The sequence below is a fragment of the Melospiza georgiana genome, chromosome 2 (genome assembly GCF_028018845.1).
Source record: "Melospiza georgiana isolate bMelGeo1 chromosome 2, bMelGeo1.pri, whole genome shotgun sequence".
NCBI lineage: Eukaryota > Metazoa > Chordata > Aves > Passeriformes > Passerellidae > Melospiza > Melospiza georgiana.
This window is the reverse complement of record NC_080431.1, coordinates 4,554,773-4,567,536: the sequence shown is the minus strand read 5'-3', so window position 1 is coordinate 4,567,536 and position 12,764 is coordinate 4,554,773. Positions and strand designations below refer to the sequence as shown.

Here is a 12,764-nt window from a genome sequence, read left to right as displayed (position 1 = left end):
CCCTCCTGTGTTTCACCTCAAGGTGCTCTTCCTTGTAATCTCCAGGAGGCTGGGTAGGTGACTGGCTTTCCCTGAAGGGCTGCCTTGCAGTGGCAATGCAGGTTCACTTCCTCAGTCTCTTAAAAGTGCTTCTGCCCCAGCCTGCCCCTCCCCTCCCCTCCCAGCCCGAATGACAAGCCACATCACCAGTAGGCTTGGACATCACCTGCTGCTCTCTGTAAACTTGGGAGCTCCTTGGCCAGTTGTGAACTTTCTCCCACAGTTAAACAGCCTTTCCCCGTTTCTCCCAACACGCAGGTGCACGGAGCAAGGGAAGGGTGTGGTGGGGCTGGGGCTGGAGTGTGCAGTGCAGCTGAAATCATGCATGTTGATGGCAGGCACCTAGGGGAGGATAAACCTCATTTTTCTTAAGGAACAGAGTTGAAAAGGTATTAAAGTGTTTCACAATGCAGGCAGCAGCCCACATCCAGGCTTTAAGGACCTGAGGGCCTAACTCCATTTACTCTAAATACTCATACAAATACATACTCTATGGCAGTTGGATGACTAATGGGTTATGTAAATATAAGTGATGTAAATATAAGTTATGTAAATATAACCTCAGCCAGGTTCTTACTCTCTGATGCTCACTGTTCCCCTGCCCAGTGTGTGGCTTGCACAACAGGCACAGGTACCAAAGGTGTTGCTCCCTGTCTGTGCAGAAGGCTGCACAGATCACCCAGCCCATGCCTTGCAGCACTCTGGTGATGGGTCTGTCGAGGCATGGGCACTGAACAGCCAGCACTGCTCTCATGCTCTGGAAGGGCACTTGGGAGTCACAAATAACCACTGCTATCATTGACTGAAGAGTAAAAGGGGGACTCATGGCAGCTGGGGCAAATATCTGACATTATGTTTAACTGAGGGCAGTGAGGGATGTGTCCATGTGGGATAATCATCTATGCTCTGTTTCTAGCCATTTGAGGGACAAAGTGACTTCTAGGGTGTGAGTGACCATTTCAGGCATCTAGATGGGACATCATGTTCTTAGATATCATTTTGAGATGAAATTAGTTGAATAATGCAGTATATTATTGATGAACTTTGTTGAGGATTATGAAGAAGGCTTCCTCAAAACACCGCATAGCTGTGTTTAGTGCAGTAAAGCAGATCTGTATCTTGCTGTTGTGCTGACCTCAGGCTTGTGTGGTAAACCTGCCAGAAGCCACGCTGAAGATTTGCCTTTTGGTCTATAGTTGTTTAAAATACCTCTCTGTCTGTGTCATTATTAAACATACTGAGCAGTACTGGTCCCAGTGCAGGATCATGAGGGACACAACTTGTTCACAATCCCTGTTGGGATGCTGAGCCATTGATTGTATTTGGATCCCATCCAGCCACTTCTTTATCCATCAAACAGTCCATCAATCAAATCCACCTCTCTCCAAATGAGAGGTAAGGATGTTGTGTGGGACCATGCCAAAGTCAATACAGAAGTCCAGGTAGCTGACAGGTAGCTTACTTTCCCTTAGGTTGGAGTGGTTTCAGCCTGCACTGCATTTCCCAAGGATATCAGAGGTCGTAGCTGCATTTCAGTTTGTGCCTGCTGGGATCCCCCTTGCCTGGAGGCTCTCTGCAGGCAGAGATCCAGCCTCACTGCCTCTGGACTCTTTCCTGCAACTGAGAAACCATCCAGCCCACAGCAGGGAAGGAGTTAAGTGCTTGACCAGCTGCTGTCTGTGAGGCACTGAATTCCTTCCCGTGCAATCCAGCAGCCAGTGTCAGGACAGCTATATTTAGAAGGCTGATAAAGGTTTGGTGCCAACAGTTGTCCTGCCCCTCGATGAAGAAGCAGTAGAGAGAGTGAGAGGGGGGCAGCTGGTTGCTTTCCCCCCCAGTAGCTCTCCTTGCTGTCTTCAGTGGCCTCCTCTGCCGTGCTGCCAGCAGGGACCCCCAGTGGAGCCATCAGGCACAGGGTAAGTTCCCTTTCCTTGCTCACCCTTCTCCCTGCTCGCTGCCTGTGGGTGACCATGCGGCCGCCATCCCCGGCCTGAGCCCGGCTGCCGCTGCCTCCTGAGGCACTGAGGCACTGAGGCAAGGCTCCCTCTGCCTGGGCCAGGGCAGATGTTGGCTGCTGTGTTTCCATGTTCTGACTGAGCTGTGGTGCCCTTGCTCTCCCACACCCAGGGTGAGAACAGCAGCCTCCACACAAAGGATTACAAGGACAAAGTCCCCAAGCCTTCAAGCTCCTTTGGCCTTAAGCTTTAGGAGCGTTTCATTTTGGGGACACGAGGTCTCATGTTTCTTGCCCCTGACCCTGTTTCCAGCCCAGCTCTGGCTGTGTACAGCTCCTTCCAGCCACCTCGTGCGGTCGGTCAGGCCAGTATAGAGTTTCTGCCCTGCCACCCCTTCCTTCCTGGCCTTCCAGCACCCTTACTCACAGGCAAAGAGCATTGGTGCTCGCTGGGCAGCAGCCAGGGAGCTGCATGAGGCCCTGGGAATGGCAGGTGCCCTGGAAAAGGAGCCAGCACAGCCCTTGTGGAAAGGGCTCCTCACAGGAGCAGTGTGGGAGCCCTTCTGCTGTACCCCTGCCACTTGTGCCGCAGAGCCAGGGACTGGCCTTCTGTGCATCTCTGTGTAATGGCTGTCCCTGCTCCCTGCAGCGGCTCCGCAGCCATGGCCAGCGGCAGAGACTCGGACAGCGAGGAGCCGCCGGTGCCCCAGGAGGAAGAGGAGGAGGAGGAGGCGGGCCCGGACGTGAAGGCCGTGCAGGCCCATTACCTGCGCAGCCCCTCGCCCAGCCGGTGAGTCCCCGGGCACTAACACGGCTCCTGGCAGCACGTGGGAGTGCTGCCCTTCCCTGCTTCCCTTCCTCCTCTCCTCCACCCTGGCACCTGGGCCAAGCTCAGCCCGGGGATTCCCTGCCCTCCCCGAGGTGGGGTCAGTGTGCCACTCACACAGGGCCTGCAGAGACAGGACTCCTGCACTAATTAATCCACCCTGCTGGGAGACTGCAGCAGGGATAAACTGCAGGAAGGATTACTGTGGGCTGCTGGTGTCCCTCTTCCCTGTCTCACCCTCTCATACCCCTATGCTGAAACTTCTGATCCAATTTCAACTCTTCACAAATTCAGCTTCATCTTTATGTCCATTGTAAGGACTTGTGGATTTATTGAATGTTGATATTAGGCTTTGCCAGCCCTAGAAAGACCAAAGATCTTGGGATTTGGGTTTGATTCAGAACCAGCTTTAGCTACAGGCTTCAGGCACTGAACAGGAGGCTGTCACAGCACAAGCAGAAATTGAGTTACCTCAAGCAAAACAAGCATGATTAGATGTGTTTTCTCCTAACACAAGGAAAAATACACCCCTCTGTTCTCTTTTCCTAAAGCAAAATGCTCTGCAGGGCTTTCTGTAACCTTTGAGATGCTTTAGCTGAAAGCAAGGAGTAGGGATAGAGTTTAAAAGGAACCTTCCCCAGTGTCCCTCGACAAGTAGGAGGTTATGAAATGTTTCCTGCTAACTGTGGGACACTGCAGAAAAATTGAGTACTTATTTCATTTAACCACATGAAATCAAAATTGTTTAGGAAGATCACTGAGTTCACATTAAGTAAAATTATGTATTGTAAAATTATGTATTGAGCTCTCTCCTACTGCTCATCAGTCACTCAAAATGAACAGAAACATCTCTCCAGATTATTCCTTTGCTTTTCCTTTTCCTTTTTCCTTTTTCTCCCTTTTTTTCTTGCTGTCAGTGGCAAAACACAGTGATGAAAATGGCAAGACCATTCCCAGCCAGAAGGGGGTCCTTGAAAGACCCAGGCTTGGGCAGATTCTGTGTTTCCCAGAGGCTCAGGGCAGCTACAGGTAAAACATGTTGAGCCTGTGGTGGCAGATTATTGCCAACTGCTACCTTTTTATTGAGCTTGGGGGCAGCCTTTACAGCAGAAGGAATCGAAGGCAGGGCATAGCTGCAAATTTGTGTCAGCTCCTGTAAATGAGACTGAGACTCCCCTTGCTCATCTCGTAAACTGCTTTGAAGAACTAGAAAAGGATTACTTGCAGTCACGGTTGACAAGTGCTGGAACTCAGCTAAATGACCTGGATGAGCCTGTTAAGTGGTTTCCGATGGCTGTGCCCTCTGTTTTGATTCTGGAGCCTGAAAGCAGTTCAGCTCTCCAGACACTGCTGCACCCTGACTGCATATTAATCACCCTCCCTCTCCTGCTTTAATTAAAGAAAAACAAACAGTCTGCAGGCCTTGCATTGCCAGAGAGCTTCTGTGATGGCAGCACACTTGTCCTGGTGATTGGTACCATCTATTTGGAAGGCAGTGTAGAGGGTGTAGATCAGGGAAAAAGCCCTGTAAAATATTTTGTTAAGATGGTCTAACTGAATCTTCTTGGACTGTATAGGTGGATCCAGAGAGAAATATATTTGTTTTTAAGTTTGTGGCCTTTTTTGCTTAACAAAAACTTACTGTACTATGTCAAATAACACTTCAAGGGTGTTTGTGGGTGTCGTAGTGGTTTCTGACCCACAGTGACACAACACTGAGTGAGTGGAGACACTGATCACAGCTTCATGCTCTGAAGTGCCCAAGGTACAAAGTACTGAGGGAGAGATTCATGGGCTTCAATCTCAGTGCTTGCACTGAACTTGTGGTAGCTCAAAGGATGCTTGCAGGCAATTAACTAGCAGAAAGAAAACCCAACAGTTTTCTAGCACAATCTGTTTTGAATTACTCAATAAATTCTAGTTAGAGCCATGTTTATATCTGTCTGTCTAAGTGGGAGTTACTTGTGAGACTTTTTCTTGTGATCCATCCCCTCCCAGTCTCAAACCAGACACTGATGTTCTCTGCCCATAAACTCCTCCCCCAGGCAATCTGATCCCACTCCCAGCCCCCTGCAGCTTCTCCTCATGGGACCTGTCTGCATCCTGCAAACATTGGATACTGAGACATCTTTGAAGCCTGTAGTGCCATGCTAGAGATCGGGGTGGGAATGAGATGTGGGAGAAGAGCTGGGACTTCCCTTCTACAATCAAAGAATCCTCCCTGCTCTAGTTCCTTGCTGTTCCACTCTGGAATGGGTGAAGAGGGCTGAAGTCCTGGGGATGGGATCCCAGTGGATCCCAGCATTTGCCTAACAGGCAGTGTGGTTGGTTGGCAGGTATTCAGTGATATCAGACACTGACACAGAGAGCATCTTCATGGAGCCAATCCATCTGTCATCTGCTGTGGCTGCCAAACAAATCATCAGTGAAGGTAAGAGACTATGCAAGTTACAGAGACCTGAAGTTGCACTTGCTTTGCCTTTCTCATCTACAGATCCTAAATGATAAAAAAGCCCTTATGAGAAAACTCCATCTGAAGTAGAGAAAGAAAGATCCACTTACAGAAAGGTTTGGTGACCTCCTTTGAAGCTGTGCAGTGAATCTGTGGCAGAATTGTGTACTGCAGGGGTAAAAGTTTGAGTGCTGGTTGCTTGCTGCAACAAGCTAAATCAGACTAGAATGGAATAGAATAAAACAAAATGGAGTATTTCAGTTTAAAGGACATATGTGATCATCTAAGTCCAACTATCAGGGCTGACCAAAAGTTAAATCATATTATTAAAGCACTGTCCAACATCTCTTAAACACTGTCAAGGATGGGGCATTAACCACCTCCCTAGGAAGCCTGTTCCAGTGTTTGACCACCCTCTCAGAGAAAAAGTGGTTCTCTATGTCCAGTCTGAATCTCCCCAGCTCAGCTTTGAACCATTCCCACATGTTTGATCACTGGATACAAGGGAGAAGAGCCCAACAGCTCCCTCTCCACTTGCCCTTTCTGGGCCTGGAATAAGGGTGCCCTTAACTCCCAGGCCTTTGGCCAGTGTGGGGCTGAGTGCAAGGTGCCCTTCTCACTGCTGATTGCCCTGAGGCAGCTCCTAGGAACACCTACCTGCCCACACTGCAGACAGAGCAGGGTGGTATTTCTGGGGAAGAAAAGCCACAAGGCTTGTCCAGGCACAAACAATGATAGTTCATCCATTTGCATTGTTTTTGTGTGCTTTTGGTTACAATGTCAGTTTATTCCAGAGCTGAAGACAAAGGATGTCAGGGTGGACTCGGTGTGTCCCAGGATGCTGGAGTCTGCGCAGCAGCTGATGGTGGAAGACCTGTACAACCGAGTTAAGGAGAAGATTGATGACACCAGCTTGTTTAACACGCCGTGTGTGATGGACTTGCAGAGGGCACTCATGAAGGACAGGCTGGAGACCCCCAGGGATGCTGTGGATGAAGTCTGGCCTAATGTCTTCATAGCAGAAAAGTGAGTGTCAGCTTCTGTCATCAAGCTGCACGAGATTCCCAGTAAAGGGTCAGATGGAACCATTGAAGGCATAACATGTATTACATGCATCTAATACCTTTCATCCCTAGAGAGCCCTAAAGTGTTTTTCAGACTGTGCTCACAGAAATCTCTATGCACTGGAAAGTAAATACTTCTGGAATAGAATCAGCAGCTTTCCTATTCTGTTTAGATGCCTCAACAGTTTAAGAGAGGAAAAGACAAATTAGCCCAAATTCCACTGTTCTGATTGGAATTTGGCCCTAAAATTGGAACTAAAGTCTTTGGTATGTAGAAGGGAGTTTAAAAGGTAATGCCAAAGCAAATGTCAAGTAAACATTATTAGGTATCCTGTACTGTGGTTCAGCTATATGTGTAAGTGGGCAGACAGAATTAGAAGGGGATATAGAGTAAAGCATCAATTATGGAGTGGTAAAAATTGATAAATAAGTACATGGTCTGATCCTAGGATGGCAGTATGAGTTTCAAACCAAGCTGGAGTGGAAACAGAGCATGTGGCTCTACAGGCAAATGCAGGCTTCTTGTTTTCTTCTCAGAGTGAGTATTGGAAAGGGATACCTGTAGAACTCTCAAAGGACATTAAGATCTGAGTGGTGCCTCATGCTGAATGAGTTGCATGGACTGGGAGTTATGTAGACTTTGTAGCATGCAGCTCTTTTCCCACCTAAAATAGGGGCACTGATATCTAACACGTTTTTCCCTTTTCTGCAGAAGCGTTGCAGTGAACAAAAGCCGTTTGAAGAGACTGGGGATCACCCATGTCCTGAATGCAGCTCATGGCACAGGTGTCTACACAGGAGCAAGTTTCTACAATGGTCTCAATATCCAGTACCTGGGCATTGAAGTGGATGATTTCCCAGATGCAGATATCTCCAAACACTTCCGCCCAGCTGCAGAGTTCCTTGATGAAGCCCTGCTGACTTACAGAGGTAAGAGGAGATTGAAGTGGTTCCAGGTTGCTTGGGAATTAACAGGGGGAAACCTTACTCTGATAAACAGCTGATATGCCACACTTGTAATGGGGTAGAAGGCAGAGCCTTTGCCCTCTGCATGACAGTGAGCACCTCCTGCCTGTTTCTGCCCAGTCTCATTCAAAACAGGAGGGAGCAAACTGGAAAGGGCAGGCAGCCCAGCAGCCCCATGGCTTCAGGTTCAAAGTTGGCTGCAAGTCAGCTCCTGCAGCTGATTTGAAAGAACCTGACTATATAGCAAAGAGTAGAATCCCTGCTCTAATATATTTTTTTTTAAATATTGATATTGATAGTCTATAATACTATATAAATAGAGAGATAGGTATATTCCTGTACCCTGCACTTTCCAGTTTTGCCATGATGCCATAAACCAGGCTGATTGACCAGAACAACCCAAGTGGATGAGTTGAACCTCTGGGTGTCTACACCCAGGCTGCTGTCAGATTTGCTGGACTTCAATTCCATGGCAGCTGTTACTCTGTGGACCTCCAGTGCACTCTAGTCATTTTGTTGCAAATTCAGTGGACAGTTAGAAATACCTTTTTGCAGTTCAGTATTGAAAGAAGCACCGGGGTCTGTGATATCACTGATATTCCTCATATAAATTGTCAATTAATCTCATTTCTGTGGAGAGGCAACAGAAAGCAGTAGTGACAGTAAGAAAAGTGTCAAGTTTTGTTAGTATGCAAGGAATGTTGAGCCAGTTTTAATAGCTGAACAACACAAGGAGGATGCACCAAGGCAGATGAACCTTGGAAGAAATGAAAGGAAGGAGATCTCCCCCTCTTGGTGAGCTGTTAGATTGGTTTAGCTGGCTGGTAAAACACTTGGAAGGCAACCAAGACTTTTGATGCTAAGGTATTAAAGAGATTTCAGGATTGGAGGAAGAGGTTCATTAGGTAAACCTCTTGTGGTAACATATCAGCAGTTAGAAAGATGATGCTTAAATTGGCTTCATTAAGTTTCAGTGCAAACAGATTGATTGAACTGGAGTTTATCACACATTTAGAAGCAGTAATTTCAGTTGTTTGCAAGCTAGCAAAGCCTCATTTACACTCTCTCCGTATTTACAAGCTTTCCTTTAGCTGTAATTTGCCATACAAGTAACTTAAACCCCAAACAATTTGTCTGTGCCAAAGTTTGGTTTTCTGCAAGACGTAGTAAATGCTGTAAAATAAAGCAGATCCTCAGTTTTGATTCTTGCTTATACCATTACTGGTGGAGGACAGTGCGTCCCACTAGTTTAAAGCATCTGGATCAGTTTGTCAGACTCAAATTCAGCTCTTTTCTGATAGTTGCTTGGTTCTGTTCTTGTAAGATATAACAGGACTTTGGTCTCCAGCCAGTCTTCAATGTAATTGTTTGAGGGTACCTTGCAAAACCGATCTAGATCCTGGCAAAAATACTATTAAATTAATATAAAATTGTTATTTAAGTCCTATAATGTCCCTTATAGGAAAAATAAGTTACTTGCTTATCCTCCCAGTACCTTCCTGGAGGCTAATGCTAATATCTCACTTTTTACATATTGAGAAAAAAGCATGGAGAGCTTAAATGTCTGACCCTGTCAGCTAGCAAGTCAAGATTATCTCACTTGCCTTTCTAATACCTATTATAAGCTTTTTGACTAATTGAGTAAGTGAAGTGTGTAGGTGAAAATACAAATACTATTTAAATTGTTTGGAAATGTGCTTGCCCACAGTTTTTGAGACTAATGTGCTTTTAATTCGTATGTATCTAGATTTTTATTAAGGTAAAGCTAGTGAATATTTAGTGTTGGTTTCAGTCTCTGAAACATATAATCAGTGTAGTTTTTAACACTATGGAGAGAATGCTTTTGTGCTACATACCAGAGCATCCTGTCTGCTATTGGAAATAGCTGATGCCTTTCATGTTCACTGTCTGTAGGCAGAATCCTTGTCAGCAGTGAGATGGGGATGAGCCGCTCAGCTGTGCTGGTGGCTGCCTACCTGATGATCTACCACCACATGACTGTTCTGGAGGCTCTGATGACCCTGAGGAAGAAGCGTGCCATCTACCCCAACGACGGCTTCCTGAAGCAGCTGCGGGAGCTCAACGAGCAGCTCTTGGAGGAGAGGGAGCTGGAGCGTTCTGGAGATGAGGACGTGACTCCAAGCCAAAGTCCTCTTCCCTGTGCAGGGACTTCTTCACGGCTCTCTGGAGCTGGGGACTCAGGGAGCATCAAGGGAGCCAAAGCCCACTCCATCACAGTAGAAGAAGAGGACGCCAGCAGCATTCTGGGTAGTTTTATGAGCTCTTCGTCAGTGGAAAAAACTAGCTGGGTTTCCAAACACTCCACCCTGATCACTGAGGAGGAAGAGGAACAATTGTATGAGGAATGGAGGAAGAAACAAGGCCTGTCTGTAAAGGAAGCAGGAGTTCACCATGAAAGAAGAACATCTCCAAAGCATCTGGATCAGGAAGAGGAACAATCTGACGAGGATGTGGAACGGAGGATTCACGATTGGCAGCGCAGAAATGAGAAATACCAGATGGCAGGTACAGCCAAGGAGGAGGATGGTGAATGCAGCATGGGAGGAAGACCTTACCCATCAGGTGAATTCAGTGATGTTGAGAGCGTGAGCAGTTTTGAGATCCGAACCCTAAAAAAGCAGCTGGAAGCCAGTAGCTTTAGCAGGATGAGGAGGAGCCGCACAGACTCTGCGTCTTCTGAGAGCACCTGGGACATGTGGAATCAGAGGCTTCTGGAGATTGAGAAAGAAGCTGCTCAGAGGTATCATTCTAGGAATAAGACCTGTGGGGAAAGACAATCCCCAGAAATGGGAAGAAAGGAGAGGGATGTGGATGAGGAGAGTGTGCTTTCAGACTCCTCCTGTAGCTCCTTCTACAATTTCTGCCAAAAGAACAAGGACAAGTTGACTCCTCTAGAAAGGTGGAAGGTCAAGAGGATCCAGTTTGGCTTTCACAAGAAGGATTTAGAACCATCATCTGCCCCATCTCCAGCAGAGGATGGCAGCCAGGCAGGTCAGGAGGAAACAGAAGGGAAGAGTTTGTCAGATATTGATCTGACTGCTTACCAGGCTTGGAAAATGAAGCGGCAGAAGAAGGTGGGCAGTGAAAGCAGCAAGGAGGAATTTGTGGAATTTGCCAAAACTGAGGATTCTGCTTCAGCTAAAAAGAGGCAGAGGCGTGTAGAGCTCCTTGAACGTTCAAAGAAAATTTTAGAAGAAAGCCAGTCCATGTGCAGCTGGGAGACAGAGAGTACAATGAGTGGGAGTATTCCCCTGTCAGCTTTCTGGTCTTCAGCGCCTTCTGCAAGTGGTGCCGACGATGCAGCTTCTGCCCTGAGCATGCAGACAAATCATTCATCTTTGTCACAGGCCAGGAGTTGTACTGGAGCAACGCAGATGCCAAATATACCCCTTCCCAACCTCCCAGTTGGCCCAGGTGACACAATATCCATGGCAAGCATTCAGAACTGGATCGCTAACGTGGTCAGTGAAACCATTGCTCAAAAGCAGAATGAGATCCTGATGCTGTCCCGTCCATCGTCCGCCATGGCCTCCCTGTCAGGAGACCTTGGCAGGCGAGCAGATGATGACAAAGTTTCTCTTCTCAGTGCTCAGAATGGCTCATCCCTGGCTGCCTCTCAGCTCCACCAGCAGGACCTGCGCAGGGCTGAGTCTCAGTCTGTGCTGTCCTGCAACACCTCCGTGAGCGCAAGGACAGAAGGGACTGCTTCAAACATGAAGATGACCCAGACAAGCAAACCACTGTACAGCCTCTTTGCTGATGATGTTGACCTAAAGAAACTCAGGAGGAAGGAGAAAGAGATGCAAATGGAAATGAGAGAAAAAATGTCAGACTATCAAATTGAAAAGGTGATCAGAGACAATAAACGCAGCACTTTATTTAAAAAAAAGGTGACCAAAGCAGAGGAAGATGAAACAGAAGATGACAGAGAGAGTACAACAAACAGCCACAGGCGTCCCTTGCAAGCAGATTTTGACAGAACTGATGCAGTCTTTGATCTGTCCAGTCAACCTGCAGCCTCAGGTGCACCAAAGTCAGAGGTAGATACTGATATTACCAAGTGGCTCAATGGCCTGAAAGCAGAAAGAGAACCACCGTCATATTATGATCAGACTGAGAAAGCTAGAGAGAAATATAGATCATCCAGAGTTAGACAGATGGATTCTGAGACATCCAGTTACAGATTCTGCAGATCCCAAAGAAAAGAGCTAGATAGCTGTTCTTCCTATGAGTCAACAGGAGATTCACTGAGAACCATGTCAAGATTTTCCTCTGCTTCTGCAAAAGAGGACAAAAAGATGTACAAGTTCACGAGGTCCAGGGTTAGTGAGACAAGTTCCAGAGGAAGCAGCCCAGATCTGCATGTTTTCAGCCAGTCACCTGAACCACCCTTTGACTCTGAATCCCCTGAACCATCTACACAGAGCCGAGTTAGAGCTCATCACGTGGAGGCATGTGAAGAGGAGGCCAGGTCAGACGTGTCAGAGTGTGGTGCGAAGAGAAAGTTCACCCAAAGCTTTTCAAAGTCTGAAGAGGATGGAAAGAAGGAGGCAAAAGTGGAGCAAAGTGAAGAAAGGTTTGCATCTAGGCAGGTCTCTCAGTACAGGCGAAGCACACGTAAAGAAGAGGAAGAAGAGATGGATGATGATGCCATTATTGCTGCTTGGAGAAGCCGACTAGAAGAAACTACAGCAAAGCTCCAGCGGAGAAGGGAAGAGTGACCAAGATCAGACTCCAGGAACACAAGCAGAGCCACAGAGTCCCTGAATCACTCACTCATCATTATATTTTTGATAATCCTTTGTGGTTTGTAGGGCATTTCCTGCAGATAGTTCTCTTCTTAATCAAAAGCGATGAAGGGAAGAGGTCAAGTTCTGCCAGTGTTTGTGGTTTGTCAGAAAGAAGATGCTGGTATTAAATGATCAATGTAGGTAGGAACACAATGTTAGAAGCCATTAGGAGCCAGACGATATTTCAGCAGCAAAAGCAGGTAACGGTGACACCTCAAGTCAAAAGACCAATCACATCCCATTTTGGTTATTTCAATTTCCTAGTGTCATTAAAGACTGGACATGTTTTTTCTAGGATCTTTTTGATCATAAATGGAAGAAGCCAACAGCCTTTTCTAGGAACTTAGAGAATGTTTTTCTCTTAATCAGTTTTACTTTATACGACTGAGAAGATATTACCAGGTAGGCTCCATTTTCTGCACCAGCCTTACGAATGTCTAGAGAAGTAAGACAGTTCAGGTTTATATGTGTTCTGTTTTACTTTACTAAATAGCAGAAGCAAAGTGGAATACTTGAAAAAAGAAGATGTGTCCTGTTTAGAAGTTAGGTGCAGTAATGAATGTATTCATTGTTTTCCATTAGATAGAGTCATCTATGCTCCAGTATGGTTGGTTCCTCCCAATAACTTCAGGTCAACAAAGGAAAAACACAG

At 46.7% G+C, this 12,764-nt stretch overlaps 1 protein-coding gene across 1 annotated transcript; it reads left to right on the top strand.

The window, feature by feature from the left end:
- The first annotated feature begins 2,655 nt into the window (after positions 1 to 2,655).
- Positions 2,656 to 12,043, top strand: STYXL2 (serine/threonine/tyrosine interacting like 2). The gene is made up of 5 exons (XM_058018523.1): positions 2,656 to 2,783; positions 5,156 to 5,250; positions 6,066 to 6,297; positions 7,048 to 7,265; positions 9,216 to 12,043. Exons 1-5 carry the CDS (start codon positions 2,656 to 2,658, stop codon positions 12,041 to 12,043), a joined length of 3,501 nt encoding a protein of 1,166 aa, XP_057874506.1.
- The last annotated feature ends 721 nt before the right edge of the window (positions 12,044 to 12,764 follow it).

Bases quoted from the DNA above. Each gene is read 5' to 3' on its own strand.
- STYXL2 (XM_058018523.1), top strand. From the start codon at position 2,656: ATGGCCAGCGGCAGAGACTCGGACAGCGAGGAGCCGCCGGTGCCCCAG. The intron at 5,251-6,065 runs GTAAGAGACTAT...AGTTTATTCCAG, and splicing joins CAAACAAATCATCAGTGAAG to AGCTGAAGACAAAGGATGTC. The intron at 7,266-9,215 runs GTAAGAGGAGAT...CACTGTCTGTAG, and splicing joins AGCCCTGCTGACTTACAGAG to GCAGAATCCTTGTCAGCAGT.